Source organism: Malus sylvestris, chromosome 1 (assembly GCF_916048215.2).
Source record: "Malus sylvestris chromosome 1, drMalSylv7.2, whole genome shotgun sequence".
Taxonomy (NCBI): domain Eukaryota; kingdom Viridiplantae; phylum Streptophyta; class Magnoliopsida; order Rosales; family Rosaceae; genus Malus; species Malus sylvestris.
This window is the reverse complement of record NC_062260.1, coordinates 27,516,924-27,541,618: the sequence shown is the minus strand read 5'-3', so window position 1 is coordinate 27,541,618 and position 24,695 is coordinate 27,516,924. Positions and strand designations below refer to the sequence as shown.

Genomic DNA, 24,695 nt, shown 5'->3' with positions numbered 1-24,695 from the left:
GCAGCACATGGCTTATACTCAGGTAGTTTGAACTGAATATTTGGTTTATCACGCCCCCGCAAGCTGAGTGGGCGCGGACGAACAGGAAGCTTGGAAAGAAGATAACTGAACCGTGCGGTGGACAAGCCCTTTGTTAAGAGATCGGCAAGTTGGTCAGTAGATGAAACATATCCCACAACAAGTTCATTTCTAGTGACTTTCTCTCGAACATAATGATAATCAACTTCCACATGACGCATACGAGCCTGATAAACGGGATTGGAAGCCACTGCCAGTGCACTGATATTGTCACACCACAATTTTGGTGGAGTGAGAGGAAGACGAAGATCACAAAAAATGTGTCTGAACCAAGATAAGGTGGCAGCTGTGTAGGCCATTTGGCGATACTCGGCCTCCGTACTTGAGCGAGACACGCCGCGCTGCTTTTTAGAACTCCAGGAGACCAAGTTATCCCCTAGAAATATGCAATGACCACCAGTGGAGCGACGATCATCAGGGTCACCAGCGTAGTCAGCATCGGCAAATGCTGTGAGGGACAAAAAAACTGGGTTTATAAACGAGACCGCGATCATGAGTGGCTTTCAAATAGCGAAGAATGCGTTTGACGGCAACCCAATGTGTAGTGGTGGGCGAATGCATATACTGGCAGACTTGATTCACAGCGAAAGCAATGTCCGGACGTGTGAATAAGAGATATTGGAGAGCCCCAACAATACTTCGAAAGGTTGTTCCATCCGCCAAGGGCTCGCCCTCATACAAACTAAGCTTGCGGCCAGGGAGGGCTGGAGTAGACAAGGGTTTGGCGTCAGCCATCTGAGTTCGTTTGAGGAGGTCCAGGATATATTTTGACTGTGTTAAGTACATGGCCGTTGGCGTTCTCGTAATTTCCATTCCCAAAAAATAATGCAAGGGACCAAGGTCCTTCATGGAGAATTTTCGACCCAATTGATGAATCAAGGTGGAGATGTGAGCTGGATTATTACCGGTGACGAGGATGTCATCAACGTAAATGAGCAAGTAAATGACATTAGTTCCATTGCAGAAAATGAACAGCGAAGAATCTGCCATGGAGGCTTGAAAGCCGAGCTCCTCCAGATGGTGAGAGAAGCACTGAAACCAGGCACGTGGAGCCTGTTTTAAGCCGTATAAGGACCGGCGAAGACGGCATACATGTGACGGAAACTGCGGATCGACAAAACCAGAAGGTTGGCGCATGTAGACTTCTTCATTTAAAGAGCCATGAAGGAACGCATTTTTGACGTCAAGTTGGCGAATTGGCCAGTTAAAATGAAGAGCCACGGAGAGAATGATCCTGATGGTAGCATGAGTGACGACGGGACTAAACGTCTCACTGTAATCAAGCCCTTCTTGTTGATGGAAACCATTGGCAACAAGACGTGCTTTAAATCTTTCAATGGAACCGTCAGATTTCCGTTTAATACGGTAGACCCATTTATTTGGTAGGACATTCATGGAGGGATGAGAAGGAACTAGGGACCACGTTCCTGTGCTTTGTAGAGCATTGAACTCTTCTGCCATTGCCATACGCCATTCGGGAGACTTATTTGCCTGTGTAAAACAAGAGGGCTCAACAAGTTCATTAGTCACATCAGAAACAAGAGCATACTTGGGGTTTGGCTTCTGAATGCCATCCTTTGAGCGTGTAACCATGGAGTGAACAGGTTGAATTTGTCTCTGAGAGGAAGGTGAGACAGGAGCAACACCCATTGCAGTCGTAGGGGATGGAATGGAAGAAGGGGCAGGGAGGTGCGGATTTGGTGGGAAATTAGAGGAAATAGGGTTAGGTTGGGGGGATGGTATAGTGGGATGCATGTGATGGTGCGGATGTGGTGGTAAAGGGCAGGGAATAGGACTAGGGTTAGGTGGGTGAGATAATATGGGGAATAAGTTGGACGGATGTGGGTTTGGTGGTACAGTTGGGAAAATGGGGTTCCTAGAGGGATAATGGAAAGAAGAGGGGTCAATGTTCAGTACCATAGACGATTGGGAGGATGAGGACGTTGTAGAAATGGATTCTTTGTATGGAAAATTGGTTTCATCAAATAGGACATGGCGTGACAAAAAAATGCGACCTGTGGACGTATCTAAACACCTATAACCTTGTTGATTTAATGAATAACCTAAGAAAATGCAACGTTTGGAGCGAAATTGCAGCTTGTTAGTATTATAAGGACGAAGAAATGGAAAACATGCACACCCAAAAACTTTAAGAAAATCATATTGAGGAGATTTTTGAAACAGTTTTTGAAAGGGAGACTCATCATGGAGAACTTTAGTGGGTAAACGATTGATCAAATAGTTTGCTGTATGGAAAGCATCATCCCAAAAAGAAGTTGGTAAGGAGGAATGAGCAAGAAGAGTGAGACCAGTTTCAACGATATGACGGTGTTTACGTTCGGAAATTCCATTTTGTTCAGGATGATGTGGACATGTAAAACGATGTAGAATGCCATGTTGAGTCAAAAAAATTTTGAATTTGTTGTTTACGTACTCCCCTCCTCCATCAGTTTGAAAGGATTTAATTGTAGTGTGGAACATGTTTTCAACCAATTTCTTAAAGGACACAAAAGTGAGAAAAACATCAGATTTTAATTTTAAGGGATATAGCCAAGAGTAGCGAGAAAAATCATCAATAAACACGACATAATATTTAAAACCATTGATAGAAAAAGAAGGTGAAGTCCATACATCGGAATGAACCAATTGTAAAGGAGATGAAGACCTAGAGACAGACAATGGAAAAGGTAACTTGTGACTCTTGCCCATGGGACATGAGTGACATAACTCACTAGTTACAACGCCCTTAATAGGCAATTTGTTCCTAGAAACCAAATTTTGCAAAATATGAGAAGATGGATGACCTAACCTAGAGTGCCAAATTGAATTGGACACTCTAGTTCCTAAAAATGCAGACACGCCTTTAATGGAAGATGAAACACCAGAAAAAGGGTAGAATCCATTCCTACTCGGGCCTTGTAAAAGCATCCTCCCCGTGTGGAGTTCCTGAACACAGTATGAGTTGGGATATAAGGTTAGAGAACAGTTATTATCGGTAGTAAAACGATGGATAGAAATAATATTGGTTGATGCATTAGGGCATAGTAGTGTATTAGGTAATGTGAAAGTAGAGGTAGGTGTACGAATGGAAGTGTTGCCTATGTGTGAAATTTGCAAACCTGTGCCACCAACAACTCCATTGACTTGGTCCATGCCAGTATAAGGATGAGGATGCGCAACAGTAGCTAGATTATTGGTGATGTGAGCATTGGCCCCGGAGTCAAACAGCCATTCCTGTATGGCAGGTGCTGTTGCAGAAGCAGGAGGAGCACGAGCAGCAAAGGCTTGAAGACGTGGTGCAGGGACACGTCCCTCATAAGACATATTTAGGCGGTTGAAGCAGTCAATCGCAGAATGACCATAACGATTACATATTTGGCATTGAATCCGGCTTGTAGTAAAAGTACCTTGGGAAGGAGAGGTGCCAAGAATCCCATCATGTGGGCGGGAGTGGGATACTTGGTGAGAGTTGGACCCTTGGTGATAGTAGGAACCTTGGTGAGAGGGTGAGGAGCTGTAGTGGCGATTGGTAGAGCCGCGACCAGTATTGAAGTTACTACGACCACGGAAGCCAGTAGAGGATCCTCGTCCTCGAGAAGATGCAGGTGCGCGGTTGCCATTGCGAGCGGCGGCAAGGACAGTGAGCCCACTGTCAGTACCAAACGCGGAATGTATTTGCTGTCGTCTTTCAGCGCCAAGGAGGAGGGCTTCCAAAGCACTGTAGGTAATAGCCTCATCACGGGCTTGAGCGGAAGCAACGGTACTTTCATAGGCCGGACCAACGTTGTTGAGGATGATGGCAACGATGTCGGAGTCGGAAACGGGAGCACCAGAGAGAGAGAGGGTATCTGCGAGACAATTAATTTTATCCAAAAATTCAGAAATGGAAGAATCACCTCGGTGAGTATTCATCAACTCACTACGAAGCTGGAGAAGGCGACCGGTGGACTGAGAAGCATAACGATCACGTAGTGTTGTCCAGGCAGAGTGGGAGCTGGTTTTCCCAATTAAAGCAGCAAGCACGGTAGGATGGACGGAGGAGTTGATCCATGACATAACAGTTGCATCCTGTTGTATCCAAGTGTCGAAATCAGGGTTGACTTTGTCAGTGATGTTTCCATCCTCATCTGTCAGCAATGCTGGGGGACACTTACTAGTTCCATCAACAAAGGAAACCAGATTTCGACTGCGGAGGAGAGGTAGCATTTGGGCTTGCCAGAGAGGGTAGTTGGTACGATCAAGTTTGATCGTGAGAAAATTGGAGACATTAGGAAAGGGAATGGGAGAGGAAGATTGAGAAGCCATGGGAGAACGGGGAAAAAAAATTATTGTCGCTAGACTTTAGCTCTTTGATACCATGAAAGAGTTTAAGCTAGGGTTCGAAAACTGTGAACTGCATAAACTCATCAAGGAGTATGGTTTGGCTTTCTTTAAATCTGCATTATTGCAGTATGGTTTTTATACAGTTTTACATACACCCGCATGCCATAAACAATAGTACACGCATGCAATAAATAATGTGAGATCATGCAATATTCTTCTGCCCATCTTCGACAGGACTTCATGGGTTTCATTTAGAATAGTCCTTTCACCATGTCAGCAGCACATGGATTATATGTCAGCAGCACATGGCTTATACTCATGGCAGCAGCACAGCTCACCCAAGTCACTCACCAAATACAGAAGGGAGGATTCTCGCAAGATCATTTCGGAAATCTTTAAATCACATCCGTTCATCGTAAATCGTATAATTAATTTTTATCAGGATATGTTTATATTCAATTATAAAATCTGCGTTGGATCACATAAGCAAACTAAAAACCCAAATATTCGAGATTAGATAATCAATGAAGATCATACGAGTTTAACAGCTAAACATGCGTCGAAGAATTAAAACAGAATTCTCGCACACATCAACTTCTTGGGATTAAGTTGGCTTGCAATGGATTCTTCATCACCATAGTAAACTCCTGCTTCTCAGACAGGTCCACGTCATCTCCGTCCATAGCTCTCCACTCGAATTTCCACACCAAATTCGCCACAAAGTACTCCAGGTGAAGCACCGCCAATCCAGACCCAGGACAGGACCTCCTCCCTGCCCCAAACGGCATCATCTTAATCTCCCTACTCCCCATCAAATCGAACCCTTCTTCTTCTCCGCCGCTGCCCAAGAACCTCTCCGGCTTGAACGCCATGGGGTCCTCCCACACTTGCGGGTCCCACCCTATATCCGCCACCATGAAATTAACACTCCCCGTCTTGGGCACCAGGTGTCCGCCCAAAACCACGTCATGGGTCACCGCGTGCGGCAGCACAAAGTGCCCCGGCGGGTGGCGCCTCAGCCCCTCCAAGATCACGGCTTTCAGATACAGCAGCTTATGCAGGACCTCCTCCCGCACCTCCTCCTCCGTTTCCCCCATAACCCCTTTAATCTCCGCAAACAGCTTCTCCTGAACTTGTGGGTACTTGACTACGTTGGCCATGATCCACTGCAGTGCGGTGGAAGTCGTGTCGGTGCCGGCGTTCAGAAACTCTGAGCAGAGGCTGACCATTTCTCCCTCCGAAAGCTTCCGCTTTTCGTTGCCGTCGGGAAGCTCGAGGTCCAGCAGCGTATCAGTGTACGACAACACAAATTCATCGTCTTTGTCATCGTTTTTGCTGCCCTGTTTTGCCCTGTTTTGTCGTGCTCGAATCAGAGGGACGAGCACTTCTCGTTGTTCCTCGAGGATTTTGAAGAATTGCCGCCACCGATTTTTTAAGAGAATCTTGGTCAATTTCGGCTTGAAATTGAGGATGTTGAACCGCCCGAAACTCAAAAGTTGTTGGCGCTGAACGCGCTCGATTTCTTTGATTTGCTCTTCGTTCAATTTGTCACCGAAGCACATCAGAACCAGGAGGCAGAACATGGCGTATTGGAAGTGGTCGACCACCCTGACACCACCGCCGCCGCCGCATTCGGACTGGGATTGAGACTCGGTTTTGAGGCGGTTGACTAGGATGTCGAGAACCCATTTGCGGGCGTTGCCGTATGATTTGACGCGGGAAGGGTGGAGGATTTCGGAAGTGAGGTTGCGGCGGAGGAGGCGCCAAGTGGGGCCGTATCGGGCGGAGCTGATGTTGTGCTGGTTGCTGCTGACGTACTCGTTGGTGGCCAAGGCCCGGGGGCGGTCGGCGAACACGGCACCGTTCTGGATTAAGGCTTGGTGGGCGAGGGAGCGGTCGCCGATGAAGACGGCGGAGCGGGAGCCGAAGCGGAGGGAGATGATGGGCCCGTGTTTGGCCTGTAGTTTGCGGATGATAGGCTCGAGCTCCGAGAAGGATTTGAGGAGGAATAACAAGGTGCTGATGATGGGGATGTAGCGGGGCCCAGGAGGGGGCTTGGGTTTGGAGATGGAAGTGGGTAGGAATAGAGAAAGAAGGGCTTTGAGGAGGAAGGAGACGCAGAGGGCGGTGAGGATAAGGAACCAGGTTTCCATGGTGAATCGTCAGCAATCAGACGATGGGCAAATGCCTTTGCTTAATAAATTATTATTTTCTATATTTTATAGAGAGTTGGATAATGTAGGGTGGGAAAGGATAATCTTCAGATTCCTTCTAACTAAGCAAAAAATATAAACACTTAAAATTTGATATAACGATTAAAAATAAAAAAAAATATTAAAAATTATAATAATTTTAATCGTAAGATTAAATTTTAAAGATTTAGATTTTATGCCTGGTTGGCTCAGATGGAAGGATCCCTTTCTGTCCTCGTGGAGCAAGAAAACTCATACTTCGATTTTTCAGAAATTTTGGAGTGATGTAATTGCTGACGAACGTTGACATTGACTTCGAAATCTAGTCATGGGCCGGGCAATCACATATTGTTTTGTTAAAGAGTAACGCTATAGAAATTAAATTTATCAAATAAAATTTTGAAAACAAAAACATAGAAGTTGTTAATTAGTTTATTATTTAAGCGTTGATAAACGTACTCATTTATATTTGTGACACATCATTTAGGGGTGTAGTCAATTTGGATTTCAGAGAATTTTAATGAATTTTTTTTAGTGATAGATTTCAAAGGATTTTAATAGACTTTATAATTCTCTATGGATTTTAGAAGATTTATATGGATTTTCATTATGATTTTTGTGGATTTGTATAGATTTCTTCCATAGATTTATTATGACACACCCCAATCCTAGAATCAAGACGTGCTGGCCGTCACGTGAGCGTGACGTAGCCAAAAGTGCGACACGGAAACAAAAGATATGAGAAATATGAAGGAATTTAAACCAACCACTAGCAGTAATAACCAACTAGCATACTAGAGTGAGGTTACAAAGTAAAACACACAATTTCAGAGCGTAGATACTAGGTGCAGTCAAGTAGGACTATAATTAAAAGTACAACACCCGCAGGTGAGTCCTACATGCAGGACGTCTATCAGAACGCCGAAAAGGACCTCGTGAGCCACCAACTGCTAACTAGAACCTGGAGGGGCGCAAAACAAAGTTGAGTGGGTCAGTAAAACCAAAGATTTTCCAAAACATTTCATTTAAAACATTTCTAACCCCTCTCTGTAAAACCTGTATACTTTCCCAAAAAATAACATAGTAGCATAATATTTACTCAAATTGCTCAAAGCATCAAGTTTATCAAAATCCAGTAATTATGCCAAGCAATAATGTCAATGATTAAAAATATGGATGCATCAATATGACAGGTGATATAATGAAATAACCGGAGACCCTACAATGGTCTTGTACGGCTAATTCTATAGCTCAGTATTCCCCCTAGCCGGAGTCACCACAGTGACCTATACGGCCCTACTCTGCACGTCACTCGGAACTACGTAAGGTAGTCTGTACGATGGAAAGGTGTAAGAATATGCTCTAGTGCTTCTCTCATCAATCATCGGCACGCATAAACTAAGGTTACCCACTAGTCGGAATCACCTCTAGCGATCTATACGACTAGCATGTCGGAACCCTCACATGGTATGTATGACATTCACCTACTTGGATCCAAGGCGAGCGTGCGGTGCAGTGAATAATATAAGCACTAACACCAAGGGTGCAAGTTATGAGCTTTCAATGCAATTCACATAAAATAAATCGTATGAATAATGTAACACTCACCTGTGCGTCCACAACATCAATTCATATATATATATATATATGCATCAATTATCAATTCAAATATCTCATAATATGCATGCATGGCATTTTAAAACGTATTTTCATATAAATTCATTTTATGGGAAAAAAATCAATAGTATATAGGTAATACGAAAACAAAAACTGCCCACTCACTGGTAAGTCGATTGGTCGTAACCCCCGTGACGTCCTTGGATGCGCTCGTCCTCGGGATAGGTGTCACCTATATGCAAAACAACTATAGAAACGTTAATTAAAACACATAATCAACAATTCGAAATAACTTCTCATACGGTGCTCAATTTGGGTATGTGAATATACCACATCGACCTACTCGACGTCATAGACGTCGACAAATTTTTAGAAAAATTTTTGGGTTTTCCACGCAGCCCCACGCGCCGTGGGTGGCACGGACCTACGCGCCCCCACGCGCGCTTCTTCTTCCTCGCGTCGCCAGCACAGTGTCGCCGGCGCCGGAAACCTGCAACTCGACCTTTCTCACTCGTTTCTTCACCATTTTTCATGAAATTTTCACCTACGAGCTCTAAATTAAGAGGGGAAGGGATCTATACCTTTAAAAACCTCTGAAATTTCGTCGGGAAAATCCTCCAATTCGGCCAACTTCGAACCCGACGATCCTGACGTCCAAAACCTTCAAACGAAGCACTCCGAAATTCCTTGGGACCTCACTAAGCTTACTATAAGATTAGAATTTCCTGAAATGCAAGATTTTACGTGTGCATGAACAGTGCACAATTTTGGGGTTAGGGTTTCACGATGATTTTGAGGGTTTCACTTCCTAAAACTAGTACCATTCAACTCAGAACGTCAAAATGATGAAGAACCATACCTTGTTAGCTTCAATCCGTGATGTTTAGAGAGTCCTTGGGTGTGGCCGTACAATTCGAGAGAAAGAGAGTGAGAGAGATCCGTAAAGGAGGAGAGAGAGAGAGAGAGAGACACAGGGTGAGTGAGAGAGAAGGAAATGTGTGCGTGTTCCCTCACAAATCATGACCATTCATTTCTCTTCCTAGTTCCCTAACCACACAAACAATCCAACATTTTAAATCCCACTTAATAATTTGTTTCCAAAAGTTTAGGAATGAAGGAAATATGTCCAACATACACACATACATACCTTAATACCCTCTAAGGGTAATTCTGTCATTTCAAGTCCCCAATATTTATATAATCTCGGAACGGGCTGTGACATATTAGGATTTTGAAAAAATTGAAAATCACACGCAGAGCTGTCAGATCATTTTTAATGAAATCATGCAGTTGTTGTGACTCAAACAACTCCAATGTTCCAATGTGTGTTCACTTATGGGTCTTGTAATACCCCGTATTTAAAAATAAATAAATGGTTATATAAATGTGTGTGCAAGTACTTATATCTATTTCAAATGTAATGATTTTTTTTAATTTCATTTTATATATTATAGGTACAAGAACTTGTATTTTCGACATGTAAGTTAGTAGGGATTCCTTCACTACAAGAATATATCTAAGCCTAGCTTGTACTTTTAAACTCAAATTTCTCTAACTAGAGAGGTTTCTAGTGTTTGCCATCCTCATTGTAGTTTTGTAATTTTGTAGGTAACTTATACATGTATTAGATTGTTTTTGGTAGGCCTTAAAAGTTGTTTTTACTTGCTAATGGCAATTATCATTGCTATAGCCGAGCTTAAGGTGGGATTATTTGAGTAGTTTTTGCTTGATTCATTTTTCTCCCAAGGATGAGGTGGAGGTGATAATTAATAGAAGTTAATGATTAGGGTGAAGAGGTGGAAGTTTACATGAGAGTGAGTTGGCAAGTTTGTAATAATTAGGAATGTAAGAGTTAAATCTTTGGTGATGATTCATCCCCTCCAAAATTGGAGATGTGGGATTCATAATCCTTAGACTTTGAACGTGGTTTTTGAGTATTTGTCCACATGCATGGGAATGATTGCTTCCAATTACAAGATGTCCAAGTATTGCAAAACAAAGTGAAACATGTCATTAAGGCTTAATGGAGGATTCCATTTCTTCATCCATAAAAGCAAAGGGAGGAGAGAAACGGGGAGAAGAACAACACACAACATCATCAACAACACACGGGGAAAAAGAAACAAAACCTCATCTTCTTCATATACCACTCTTCCCACCATCCTTTTCTTTTACCTTATGTAAAGGCTCTAGGCCATCTTCATTGTTTTTTTTTTTTTGTAAATCTCTCTTACATAGTGAAAACATAAATGCATATGCAACCCTAGTGGACGTAGCCAAATTGGTGAGCCACTTAAATCTCCGTGTTCCTTTGTCTAATTGCAATAAATTTGAGTTGAGCAAACCATTTAAACACTGAGTTATTAAATAGAAACATAATGGAAAAGGAGGATCGACAAAATGAAGAAATGGTAATATATTGCTTATCATTTACATTAAAGATTATTATTTTGTTAATATTATGATTATATTACTCTTGTTACTAATCAATTTGATTTATGTTGAAACTTACAGGCTTGTTAAAGAAAATGTGAGTATTGATATCTCTGTGAACATGGCATATACATATGCATTGCAAAACAAGAAAAAGAGTTGTGTTGAGTTTGTAAAGTGTTTGCGTTGTGAGGCTATTCAAGGGCTGAAGTTTGCCTTGAATATAAAATAATGAACCTTGTATATGTCAGGCGTAGGGTGCAGGGCTTGAGTATACAAATTGATTTATTATAAAATAATGAAATCTTGTATATGTCAGGCGTCAGGGGGAATGCATGTTTAATAAAGTGGAAACTGAGAGTTTAATTACAAAAATTGGGTTAAGGGATGAACGGGAGTTAACTCATATTATAAGGTATTCGGAGCCAAATGGTATAAGCATGGTATGAGACGTGCATGCTTGGGTGCTTTAGGTATGTGTTGACGGGATTAGAAGGGAGTAAGTACATTCATCCATTCCATTTGCATATATTTCATGCATTTGAAAGAATTGTTACAATTTAATTATTATTTTGTTGTGAATTAATTTGTGCACTATAGTTATTCCTCTGCATATTTGATAATTTTTTTGTAAGATTTTGTTATCTAATGTATGTGTAGTCTTTATAATTTAATTTAATTTTTCACCATATCTTGGTTGTAGAATTTATTTCTATAGCTAAGATATGGCTCACACCCTAGCTCGTTAATGTCGCTTATAACTGACATAGATTTTAATAATTTTTAAATACTGGTGTTGCATTAAAAAAAACTGTGTCAATTTTAAGCGACATAAAGTTGGTGTTGGAGTAGGTGTCGCTTCTAGCCGACACTAGTGATTGTTTTTAAATATTTTAAAGCCTGCGTCGGTTCTGACCAACATATATTTTAAGTTTTTTAAATATTTTGAAATCCAGTGTCAGTTATAAGTGATAGATTGATGACCTTTATATACTCTCCCCCGTGTTAAATTGAAATATTTTGGGCGGGAATTTTCACGTTTGTTTCGACGCCACTTGCAATCACAATCAAGTTTGTCAGGCTCACGTCGGTTTTGACCGATGCAACTTTTTTTATTTCCATGCAACTTGCAATCACTGTCATGTCTGTTAGGCTCAACGTCGGTTTGAACCGACGTAAAATTTTCTTATTTCAACGCCACTTGCAATCATTGTCAAGTCTGTCAGGCTCACGTCGGTTTTAACCGACACAATTTTTTCCTATTTCGACGCCAGTTGCCTTTCAGTCAAGTGTGTCAGACTACGTGCATTTAAGTCGTGTTAGACTTAGTGTTGGTTTTAATCGACGTGAAGTCCAAATATTTCGACGCCACGTGCATTTTAGTTAGTGTGTCAGAGTAGATGTTGGTTTTTACCGACGCAAAGTGTACATATTTCGACGTCATTTACAACCACTATCGGTCTTAACCGACGCCAACTTATTATCCATATTTAAACCCATTTCTTCCCTATTACTTCCGTGCTTTCATTTCGCTTTATCTCGTTTACTTCTTTAGTTTTGCGCTCGTGCGTCCTTACTCCCTCTCTTTCCTCCATTTCAGCCTTACTCATTCTCCTTCCACTAACTTTTGCTATAGATCAACAAAGTGAAGATCAACATTATGAGGAACTCCATTTCGAAGAGGAAGAGTTCGAAGCTAGTTCATTTTTGAATTATTATTAATTTCAGTTTTTGTTTTGTGTTTAAACTAGTATTATGCTTAAATTGAAAATTTACTTTTGTTTATTGGCTTTTAATTGTTTTTTTTTTGTATGAATAAGGAACATCTCAACAGAGGCGCGGACCCTCAATTCCCAAATGGACAAAACAACTTTGTTCGTTTGATTCGTCTAGAAAATGCATTAGTGATATTTCTAGTGCCTTTTCAAAATATGTAGTGGGAGGTTAGAGATTACAAAAATCTCCCGTTGATGAGTGATTGACGTAAGATTAAGGAACAAGATAAGGAAGTTTTCTGGAATAGGATAAAGGCATATATATATATATATATATTTTTTTTTTTTAAATTTGAAAATAGAAGAATAAGTCAATGATTATAATAATTATTAATTAGCTTGATTTTTTTATGGATGTAGGGAATATTTTTTTTGAAGATGAAGATATAGCAAAAATGCCTATGATCCGCTACATGATCTTTAGGTTGCAGAGCATACGCACAAAGAGTATAGAAATAAGTTTTAAAAACCGTATTATACTAAGAGAGCAGCCGTGGTGTGCAGCCACCCTCCTCCTGATGTGAATGCTGCACAATGGGTTGAGTTGGTGGCATACTGGAATAAAGTGCGGCAAGAATTTGTATGTGTTGTACATTTTTAAGAAATGTTATTAATTTTCAATTTAATATATAGTTCTTAGAAATTTTATTTTTAATATGAAGTTTGCTTAAAATTGTTTTCATTGACATATAAATAAGGCGGAAGAAGCATGTTAAGACCATTAGTATGGTTCATTGAAAACGGAAGAGGCAAGAATTTGTTTTGGCCCATAAATGAAATTTATTATTATTTTTATATAATTTTTTTAATTACTATTAATTGAAAACGAAAGCAAAGTCAGATCTTTTTATATATTTATTAATTGAAAACGAAAGCAAATAAGTTTGCATATTTTATTTATTTAATTGTTAGCTGATGTTGGTTAAAACTGACAGTGGGTTGGATATTTTATAGTTTAATTGCTACTTGATGTTGACTATGACCGCCATCATGTTAGAATAGCACGTCGTTTTTAACCGACGTAAAGTTCGATATCACTTTTAACCGACGCTGCTTCATGGCGGATTAAGCTGACAAGCTGACATTGAAGCCCTTTCGTGATGCTAGCAATGATGTCGCTATTCCAATCCAACATTGCATGGTTTTATGTCGGATTTTTACCAAATTTCTAACAGAAATTGAAGTTCTTGTCGGTTTTTGCTTCGCCAGTGATAGCCTCTTTTGTAGTAGTGTGTCTAACCTTCCTTCTCAGTCTACCAGACTGACCACAAGCTGCAAGTAGCAAAAATATTCACCATGGTAGTTCCATTCATTTTCAATCCCATGCTCATCATTTTCCAAAACTTCAATGCACACTCTAGCTTCCTGCCCTTCAAGTACCTACCAAGCATAACATTAGAAACCACATTTCATTAATTTTCGGCAAGCTCCACTTCCCCAGCGCCGAACTCATTGAGCTTCTGCAAGTTATGTGGGTTTGGGGTAATGGAGATAATTTTGGCGATTTGAGGCAATTTTCCATTGAAAATCGGTTTCGTGCGAGGAGAACATGGGAGAAAAAAACTGATTCCAGCGATATGTTAAAAAAATATTGAACCATCGGATCTCAGGTAGGGCAAAAAATGGAGGAATACTATTCCTTTTCTGAGAAAATAGAGAACTTGCCAGAACCCAATAGTTGTTTACAAGTAGAATTTGAAAGAAAAAAAAAATCCATGATAGATGAGAATGAAGACGATGAATTCGAAGTCGAAGAGGACGATGAGATGTGTTCCGAAGAGGAAGGTATAGATGAAGATGAAGGGGTTGGGAGGTTCTTTTCTGTTTGCCGACGTGAAAAGAAATCAGATGGGGGATGGTAGGATTCTTGATAGCATTTGGTATATATACGATCCACCTTTAAATCCATCAAAATCCCCTCCCATTCAAATCCTATCAAATTTTTTGCATTCTCACTAACTCTGGATTTATATGTATTCTTTAAAATCTTAATTGACTACCATTGGATATGGATGTATTCTTTAAAATCCTCTTAAATCTTACTTTGACTACACCATGATTTCTAAATCTTTTAAAATTGTAATTGACTACACCTTGATTTTAAAGTCTATTAAAATCCTATCAAATCCTATTATGACTACACCCCCCTTAGTTTGCAAATTTTGTTTTCCAATTTAGTCTCTCTAACATTACCCTTCGTTAAGAAGCTAAAATGCATGGCATTGTGTAATTTACTTGCCAGTTTTGCGGCATTATCCAAACTCAACTGCATATTGTCATGTGAAAAAGTTGAAATGTCTAACTGTAATTTGTTTGTTATGTTTTGTTTTCGTAGGTACATGCCATTTAAGGGATGTATCATCGTTTTTTTTTTAAGAAATAAGGATTAGTTGTGGGATCCACTCTACATTGAAATTTAACGATTCGTGCCGTCTATTTTGTAAGTCTCGATTCATACATCATCCTTGCAAAATTCAATTCAATCCGAAACCACTTGCCTATTTAATTATCTCATTGAAATTTCATTGTTTCTTATAGACAAAAGGGTTCGTCAATTTATTTGAACTCAATTAGATATCAAAATATTTTCGATTTAACTAATATTTTGCAAAGATGATCTAAGAGGTGTAACTTGAAAAATAAACTATTCGGATCGTTAAACTTTGATATGATATGGGCCCCACAACTAATCCTCATTTAAAAAAAAAAAAAATCTTTTCCGTTAAAAGCTTCATCCGCATTAATGTCTTGGTGCTATTTGAATTTAACCCGTGTGGGACTTGGTATAAGAGGACAACATGACAATTGGGTGTCTAACCCTTCAAACATGCTTTGTTTCCTGATTCCTGAAAAAGATTTCCATCTTGCATGAACAAAATGACAACTTCAACGGAAAATAAGTCTTATATTTAAATTAAACTTTACTGTGTACCCTAAAATCACTGGAAATTAACACCGCATCAAATGATGGTTCACCCAAAGGCGTTAGATATTATGTATCTCTACTTAAAGCAAATAAAATAGTGAGTAGAGATATTCCCGAATCTTGTAATAATCATCACATAAGGAGCCTTCGATCACAATTTGTTGGGTGCCGGAACCACCACCCTACAAAAGATCAAATTATAAATACGCTAGTCAGACTTTCCATCTGAAAAAATGGAACTGTTGCAGCAAAAATTTGGTTGCTAATACTATTAGCATATCTGTATCTGACCAACCGTATGGCTTGCATCCCCAACTTTAATGTCACATATTCACTGCATCTCAACGCCCCACCATCAAATCCAATCATGAAGTTGAAAACTTGAGATTACTTCAGATGACGAATTTTGGGGACGAAGCATAGTATAACAAATTAAGCAGTGAACGAAAATGGTAACTGAACACCTTTGTCGAAAAGAAGTTGTCTTCAAAGAGTTGTTTATTCTTCTATTTCCATACATTCGAAGGTAAAAACAAAAACACTACTCCACCGAATTTGTTCAAAATACAGTAACTTGGATTTCGAAATAGCCATCAGTAAAGCTGTGACGCCAAGATTAAAGGAGAGTTGTACCTGTGTAGTGTAGTCATTCCCATCGATTCTCAAATGCTCCTTGCTCTTGGGCAATCTCTAAATAAAGAAGATGTCTTCCAAGATTTGAAAGTTGTATTAGTTATAAGCTAAAAACTAGCAAATACAGCTCACTCAAATCACTTACTAAATATTGAAGTTATAAAATCTGTCTTGAATCACACTAGTAAACTAAAAATCCAAATTTTCCAAATTACATAATCATACGCTAATAGATTTAACGGTTCAGCATGCGCCGAAAAATTAGTATAAATTTTTCACACGTAATAAAAATTAGGGTAAATTACATAGTAGCCTCTCAGGTTTGAGATCTATTACAATCCCATACAACGTCTTTAAAACATTTCATTTTCATACATCATGTACCATTTTATTTCAAAATAATACATCCGTTAGATTTTCCGTCCATTGATCCGTTAAGTGCTGACGTAGCTGCCACATTTGTGCCACGTGGCTGCCAAATGTGTGCCACGTGGTAAATTTTTTTTTTTAATTTAAAAAAAAATCTGAATCTTCTAAATTATTATAAAAAAAATAAAAAAAAACCTTGAAACCCATCCATCCCTGCAGCCCCCCAACCTACCCACGCCCACCTCCACCTCCACCTCCACTACAATCCCCCACCCCACCCCTCACCTTCCTGAAACCCCCAATTCTATTTGAAAAACAAAAAACAGAAAAACAGAAACCCATAAATCCCCGACCCATTTCTCCCTCTTCTTCACTCTCTTCACCTCCCCTTCCTTCTCTTTTCCCAGATCAACGCCGCCCTTTCCCCATCACCACTGCATATCTCTCTCTCTAATCCCTCTGCTCCTCATGGAGGTCTTTCGTCACCACCCGATCTCGCCGTCGACCGGGATATCTCATCGTCGCCCTGCTGCTCCTGCTCGTTGTTGTGGATGCAAATTTTCTCCTCTTCGATCTTGGACGATTTTGCACCTACAAAACAACTAGCACCTTAGGTTAAGGCCAAAAGCCTCACGCGCCCACGATGAATGGGGGGGGGCTTTGGCCGAAGAACCTCCGATGCCAAAGTTAGAAATTTAGAGAGAAATAGTGTTTAGAGTGTTTTGGAATTTTTGCAAGAGGTTTGGAATGAATTTTTGGTGAGAATAGGAGCCTATTTATAGGATTAGGCTTCCCCATTTTTCACCAAGGAAGGGCCGGCCACACCCTTCCCTTTTCTTAGTCAATTTGTGGTTTTTTATTAGCCCCTTTATTGGCTAATAAAATAGAAATGAATGGGGTCTTAAATGATTAGCTTTATTTGAGTAATAAAGTGGAGGAAAATAAAAAAAAAGGTAGGGAAAAGATGGGAGGGAATGTGGCCGGTTACTATGGGATTTTTAGGTTTAATTTTAGGTTTAATTAGCCAATTAATTGGCTAATTAAATATGAAAGGAGATATTTTATTATTTATGGTATTGATTGGCTAATTTAAAAGGGAAGGAAAGGTGGAAAAGGTAGAAAAAAAGGTGATGGAATAGACTTTGAATGGGGTAGCCGGCCCTATCCCATTTTTTAGGTTTGAGTGGATGTTTCAAATTGGTAATTAAGGGATGATTTTAGGAGATATGGGAAGAATATATTATTTAGATAATTAATTAACTAAATAATATATTAGGGAAATTAAGTTTTGGAAATAATTACCTAAAATAAGATAATTTGGAATTAGTTACCTCTTCTGGAGCATTTTTGAATTGGTTGAGGATGATTACCCACTACTTGCGCGTAGGAATCCCGATATACCTCAAGGGTATTTTTGTCCTCTTTCGTTCACAAATCCACGTGTCGCCTAGTGAATATTTTTGGCTCCACAAATGCCCCCACACCTGTTGAGCTGTTTGCAGAAAAGGGCAATAGGTGTAGAGATTTTCTTGCTTTAGGAAATTCTGAACTGTTTCCTATTTTGTTGTTGATTCTTTCTTTCAATAGGAAATTAAATCCTTCTAGGAAAAGGAAATAAATTTCCCCAAAGCTTATTTAAGTCCACCTTAAGTGGATTGTTAAATCAACTTTTAGAGTGAAACTTATTCATCCTTACAAGAGAAAAAGAGAGCTTAGAGGATATTTGTTCCCCCTCCTCTAGCAATCTTCTACGTCTTGCCCGTGTAAAGGATCGCTCTTCGTTGCTTCCAAGTAAGAAAAAATTATTTTTCTTGTCTTCTTGATTTTCTGGAATCTTTGGATCTTGATTCTTGGCCTGATGGGAATCAGAGACTTGTTATAGGTTGATCTGGTGAACCATGGCATGGTAATGCCATGCAAATATATATTTTTTTTTCTTGCTGGGCGTTGAAGCAAGCCAGGCCGTGGGGCCTGGCAGGTTTGCTGGTCCTGCGGCTTTAAGCCTAATTCTTGTTTTTTTTTTTTTTTTTTTTTTTTTTTTTTTTTTTTTTTTGCTGCCGAGAGCTGTTTCTTTTCTTTTTTTTTTTTTTTTTTTAACAACTCTCTAACAAATCTTCCTTGTACTTTTGTAGAATTTTCAAGCATGTCTTCCTCGAGCCGTAAGAATGATGATGGTGTGCCCCCGCTGTACCGTCAAGGCGGGTCTTTGAGCAAGATTGGCTACTTCAAAGCTGCTCACATCAAGATTAGCTCCGACAATTTGTTTAGAGATTTTCTTGAAACGTATTGGCATGCCATTCCGTCGGGAGTGCGTGTGAGACGAGTTAAAGATGGTAGCAGCCGAGAACCATGCAGTGGAACTCGGAGAACTATCAAGTTCCATCCTTACTATTTTGTGTTAGGGTTTACTTTCCCTATACCGCGTTTCTTCCAAGAAGTGCTTTGCTCTATGAAATGTGCGCCTGCCCAATGTTCCCCGAATGCGGTCCGAGTGATGGTGGGGTTCCACAATTTGAACCAATTCTTTGACTTGGGACTAACCACCAACGAATTTTGGTATTTCTTTGACATAGGTCGTATTGATGGAGTTGGACAACTGCGAATCCGTCATAAGCTTTTTGATAATTCGAGTAAAGGAGATCATGATTGGGCCAAAGAGACTTTGGAGATAAGTGGAGAATGGGAATCTGATTCTTCTCCCGAGCTGCGTGTATCAACGGTCTTCATATCTGGTAAGCAGACTGCTTAGTCTTTTCGGCTGCTTTGCTTTAGTGCCAAATCATTCTTCAATTTTCTGATTGTCTTCTGTTTTTTTTTTTTCTTTTTTTTTGTAGATTCGGAATTTGGCTCAACTCCTAGGGTTTCTCCAGATATGAAAAAAGTGCATGTCGCTCTGGGTATTCCTTCCGAGTATCGTGAGTGGCGTTGGCTGCTTAGTCCTCTTCGTAGGGAAAAAGGTGGACTACCCCCAGAAGAAGAAATAAAACGGATCAAGGCAGACGCGATGGCTCGTCCTATCACTGTGGTGGAGCCTACTACCAATGAAGGTGGGAAAAAGAAACATTCCCCGCCTGCTCAAGAGATACCTGCTGAGAAGAAAATGAAGACTGCTCGTGGGGATTCTCCGGCTGCTCCCAAGATTGTGATTGACCTGACTTCCTCTAAGGGCGAGAAAGAACGAACTGCTACATTTGTGCCAGTAACGCCTATTGCTTCGAAGGCTGCTAGCTCGATTGCTGAAAAAATTGCTCAGCGTAAAAGTTCTTCCGTGCCTTTGGTACCGAAGTTTGTGCCAAAACGTCCGTCCGGGACTAAACCTGACTTACCCTTGAAGAGACTTGCTACTATGAAGAGTGATAAGGTGCCCCTGTCTGCTAAAGTGGCGCCGAATACTGCTTCTTCCGCTGCTGCAACCATCTCGTCTGCTGATAAGAATGAAGCTGCTCGCTCAGGCAGGCTTGAAGAATCCGCCAAGGCCGTTTCTGAGGAGGCTGCTAAGATTTGTGCTCTTTTGAAACCAGATCTTCTTGAAGACATGGATGTATGCGCCCAGTTTGTTGATGGCGTCAAAGAGATTGTTGGTCCGAGTCTTTTTGCAAAGCATACACCCGAGTATAGGAAGACTGCTCTGCTAGCCATGATGCAGAAAACAACAATTCTGGCAGCCGAGTCTATGTTCCTTGACCAAGAGGACACCAAGGCTGCTAAAGAGATGGCAAGAACTATGGCTGCCGAAGCTTATTCCTCGGTTGAAAAAATCAAAAAATTGGAATCTGAGCTTGCTGCTTTGAAGGAATCTCATACTTCTGACCCCACTTCTCAGCAGCTTGAGGCCGCTCACCAGGAGATCATGGATTTGAAGACTAGGTTTGATGCGGTCCAAACAAAGAATGAAAGTGCAGAGAAGGAAATCGAGCGTTACATACCTCAGATTCGAGATCTTGAACGCTCCATATCTGAACTTCGCTCCGCTGCTTATGCAAAGGATGAAGAATTGATTGCTACTTACAACCAAGCGATCCACTTCAAAGAGGTTGCTGACAGGCTTGAGCCTCAAGTGTCGGAACTTCAAGGTGTTTTGAAGACCAACGACAATCTTAAGAAAGAAATTGAGGAGTTGCAGCGAGTTCGTGCTTGCCTGTTTGAGGAGAATGAGCAGTTGAAGAGTGAGAAAAATGGTTTCGAGGCTTCGCTTATTCAGAACCAATCTGATTTCTACAAGCTGGGCTATGTAGATCATCTCTATGGGCGGCCGTCTGACTTTGAGTTTTCCGGTAAAGACTTCGAGACCTTCTCTATTTCCCCAGAAGACTTGCTCGATTTTACCTTTGAGTCTTCTATCGGTGAAATAGCTGGAGGAGTTGATACCCAGGCTGGAACAGTCGAGGGTAAAGGTCCGGAGGATGCCGCTGCTGAGAACACCAAGGCTGCTGAAGGTGTAACAACCGAGCAGTTGGGAGATGTCCAAACTACCGAAGAGTAGTCTTCTAGGTAGCTTTTAGGGTTTCCTTTTCTTTCCTTTGTTGCTTTTGCTTGAACTCTTTTGGTATTTGCTTGTTGTTTATCAATTTTGCTATAAAATTTAATAAACTCGCTTCTTTTGCTTTTCCCATTTTTTTTTTTAACCTTTAGACCTTATAAGCCAGTGGCAGGCGTGCTACTTTTCTATAAGTAGACAGGCCCACATAGCCTATGCAACCGTAGGTGTTGATGTAGAAACTTCTGCAAAGTTATTAACCATAGGGTTGGCAGCCGGATGCCTTACTTACAGAAGCAGACGAATCCGCGTAACCACTTGGTTATTCAACCTTGGATTTTTCCAATTCCGTAGGCCGTGTAGCAAGTATCACAACACTTTAGGATTTGGTATAAGTTATTCTGCGTTTGACAGAGGTGAAGCTTATCAACTACGTAGCATGTCGGTAGTGGATAAAATCTTCGTGTGTGCACGCTAACTTGTTTAACCTTTCACAATAATGTGCGGTTGCATAAGTCTAGCGTGGTTCTACTGCTCGAAGGGCAAGCCGTAGGCAGTCTTCTGGAAATCCGTAGGCTACCTTAGTGCACTCGGTAGCAGCTTTAGGTTTCCAGGGCAGCCGCCCATTGGGTGTGCTGCATAATGTGCCCCCTCCGTATCTAGGGCCCGGTTCCCTGCGGATTAAGCCGATAGACCCATAATCCTTCAACTAGCTAAGCCTTGAAACAGACCATTGTGGCTACTTCTAGGAATCCCGGCGCAAGCCATCATGCACCTAGTCATTCTAGGGCAGCCAAGCTCATCCACGTCTGGATATTCGGAGTGTTGAGTTTATCCTCCCTCCTTGGAGAGCACAGTTGGTCCCTTGGGGGGTGTAATTTTCTTTTGAAATGCAGAAAGAAATAAGTTGTTGTAGACATATATTAAAGCCAAATTACAAATTACTTTTGAATTCTTTATTGAAAAATAAAATGAGCGAATAACTTGGTTGCAAAAACTGCATGATGATTGGATAGTCCTCGGTTTACGAGGTGGTGACCGTTGAGATGCTCGAGTCTTCGGGTCTTGATATAGTGTGAAGTCACACATGGTATTTCCTCAAATTGTAGGCGTTCCATTGCTTCTCGATCTCTTTATCATTCATGGTAGCAAGAGTATAACTGCCTTTGCCGCCGACTCTGTTGATCTTGTAAGGACCTTCCCAGATGGGGTCCATTTTTTTCGAGCCTTCTCTGCGGGCAGTGATGAAAGCTTTTCTTAGGACTAGGTCTCCAGGTTGGAACTGCCGGATCTTGGCCCTTTTGTTGTAGCTGGAAATGAGCTGCTGCTGGTAGGCTGCGATGCGGGTGATGGTTTGTTCGCGCCTTTCTTCTGCCAGATCTAAATCTGTGGCCATTTCTTTACTGTTCCGCTCAACGTTTAGCAATAGAGTGTTGATGCTTGGCACGATGATGTTGGGAGGTATGATTGCCTCCGAACCAAACGCCAAAGAGAAAGGAGTTTCACCGGTTGCTCGTCTTTTGGTGGTGCGATATGCCCATAAACATCCTGGGAGCTCATCTGGCCATTTTCCCTTTTTGTCGGTGAGGGATTTCTTGAGGCAGTCGAGAATCGTCTTGTTGGATGCTTCAGCCTGCCCATTGCCTTGAGGATATCTTGGTGTGGACATGTGTTGTTTGATGCCGTATTTTTGGAAGAACTTTGCCAAATCTTTTCCCACAAATTGAGGACCGTTGTCAGTGACGATGGACTGAGGGATGCCAAATCGGCAAATGATGTTCCTCCATATAAAGCGCTCTATATCCGTCTGAGTCGTGGTTGTCATGGGTTCTGCTTCTACCCATTTGGTGAAATAGTCGGTTGCCACGATCATCATGCATCTGCCCCCCGTAGCAGGCGGCATAGGCCCTACCAGGTCGATTGCCCACTGCATGAATGGCCAAGGACTCGTTTGCGGGTGTAGCTCACTGGCGGGTAGTGCTGGTACTGGTTTGTAGCGTTGGCAACGGTCGCATTTTTGTACTAACTCCTTAGCATCTTGGTGCATGGTAGGCCAGTAATAGCCTGCGTTAAGAGCCTTTTGGGCTAAGGATCGACCTCCAGAGTGATTCCCACAAACGCCTTCGTGGATTGAGCTTAGAACCTTCAAGTCATCGGGAGGTGCCAGGCAGCGGAGATGTGGTCCGGTGTAGGATCTTCGGACGAGAATGCCATTCCACATATAGTAGCGTGCCGACTTAATTTGAAGCTTCCTTGACTCCAATCTTTCTGTGGGTAATGTGTCGTTGACCAAGTAGTCTATAATTGAACTTTGCCAAGTGGGAGTTACACTAACCTGTGACACTTCGGCTATCGACTCCATCTCTATGCTTGGCTTGTCTAGATATTCCACCGGAATAGAGCGTTTGAATTGGTGGTCAAGGGCGGAGCTGATAGGAGCATAAATATGCGACTTAGTATGTTTGTTTTCGTGCATTTATGTTCTTAGTTCTTAGTTATGTTAGTAGTTTAAGCCATTTTTGTGTGTTTGTAGGTTCTATGGGCCAAGGATGCAAGAAGATGCATTTTGGAGCACTTTGGAGCATTTTTGGGCCAAGATTGGATGGTGCAAACATGGAGACATGAGGATGGACGAATTTGATGATTCAATGGGCTAGAAATCTACATGTGTGTGTGCAAAGTGTTGGCCTACAACTTCAAACATCATAGCTGCCATGTGATGGCAGAAAATGTGTTTATTGCTAGCTAAATGGATGAAGAACATGCATGTGCAAGTATAAACACCACATGGGCAGCAAGAAGGAAAGAAAACAGCAACACACACACCACATGGGCAGCAAGGAATCAGAAATTAAAGCATGGAAGAGTGGGAAGTGATGATGACAACACAAACACACACACACGGCAATGGAATGGAGTTGGCAGATTTCTACAACTTTGGTAGTGAATGGACAGCAAGGAATGGCAGAAATTGGACCACTATGAGGTGGATTTCTGGTTGGTCTTCCACTTATAACTTTGGGTGGCTTTGGAATGATTGTTTCTAGGTGGAAAGAGCACAAAAACAGCACACACACATGCAAAAACAAAGCTGGCAGCATCCTTTCTTCTTTGCCGTGAGTTGTCATGTCCATTGCCTTGCAATTCTTTTCATTTCCAACCTCTATATAAGCACCATTCAGCCTTCAAGGAAGAAAAACAGAAATTCATACACATTTCCATTAGTTCCAAGGCTTGCAAAGAAGGAGGAGTGCTTGGAGTTGTGCTAGCCATTCCATTGGAGTTGTTGGAGCATTCTAGGTGTATTCTACTTTGTTTCTCTATGTTTAATATCAATTGTTTTTGTTTAATTGCAAGTATGAGGAACTAAACCCTTTAGCTAGGGGGTGATTCGAAACTATGTTTATGCTTGCAATATGAATTGATTACCTTTGGTTGGAATTTCATAAGTTGTGGATTCAATTTGTTTAACCATTTGATTGATAACTTATTTATGTATGTTTATTGAGAGTGCACGCTTAATTTTCATGCATAAATATGACGCTAGAATATAAGTGAGTTTCACCTAATCGTTATGAACTTATATTCACAAGTAGTGGAGGTTGCTTATAAACAATCGCGTTAAATGAATTCTTGGCACTAGTTTCATGCTTTTCATAGTAACGAATGCCTCGTCAACACTTATAGTTTTCATGATGCTTAATGATCTTTGATTGTATCTTTATTGTGCTTTTCACGTAAAGGACTTTTGGAGAATGTTGTGAATTGCGTTGCGCAAACCCATCCAATTCATTAACTTAAGGAGAACTTGACGGTTAATTTAAGCGGACCTAATTAACCTAGGGTGTTAAGTTTCATAATTTATCGAAAGA

At 40.9% G+C, this 24,695-nt stretch overlaps 2 protein-coding genes across 2 annotated transcripts; one reads left to right on the top strand and one right to left on the bottom strand.

Moving 5' to 3' along the window:
* Positions 1–4,893: 4,893 nt before the first annotated feature.
* LOC126616152 (cytochrome P450 89A2-like) lies at positions 4,894–6,641 on the bottom strand. Its single transcript, XM_050284161.1, has one exon. The coding sequence runs from the start codon at positions 6,552–6,554 to the stop codon at positions 4,992–4,994; it is 1,563 nt and encodes a 520-aa protein (XP_050140118.1). The 5' UTR covers positions 6,555–6,641; the 3' UTR covers positions 4,894–4,991.
* An 11,848-nt stretch (positions 6,642–18,489) lies between these two features.
* LOC126615257 (uncharacterized) lies at positions 18,490–20,829 on the top strand. Its single transcript, XM_050283071.1, has 4 exons — positions 18,490–19,078; positions 19,181–20,223; positions 20,278–20,620; positions 20,699–20,829. Exons 1-4 carry the CDS (start codon positions 18,490–18,492, stop codon positions 20,827–20,829), a joined length of 2,106 nt encoding a protein of 701 aa, XP_050139028.1.
* The last annotated feature ends 3,866 nt before the right edge of the window (positions 20,830–24,695 follow it).

What these genes read in the sequence shown, in the direction of transcription:
- LOC126616152 (XM_050284161.1), bottom strand. Translation starts at nt 6,554, where the DNA reads ATGGAAACCTGGTTCCTTATCCTCACCGCCCTCTGCGTCTCCTTCCTC.
- LOC126615257 (XM_050283071.1), top strand. Translation starts at nt 18,490, where the DNA reads ATGTCTTCCTCGAGCCGTAAGAATGATGATGGTGTGCCCCCGCTGTAC. An exon ending in ATCAACGGTCTTCATATCTG is followed by an intron (nt 19,079 to 19,180) that starts GTAAGCAGACTG and finishes TTTTTTTTGTAG; the next exon opens with ATTCGGAATTTGGCTCAACT. An exon ending in GTCTGACTTTGAGTTTTCCG is followed by an intron (nt 20,621 to 20,698) that starts GTAAAGACTTCG and finishes TCGGTGAAATAG; the next exon opens with CTGGAGGAGTTGATACCCAG.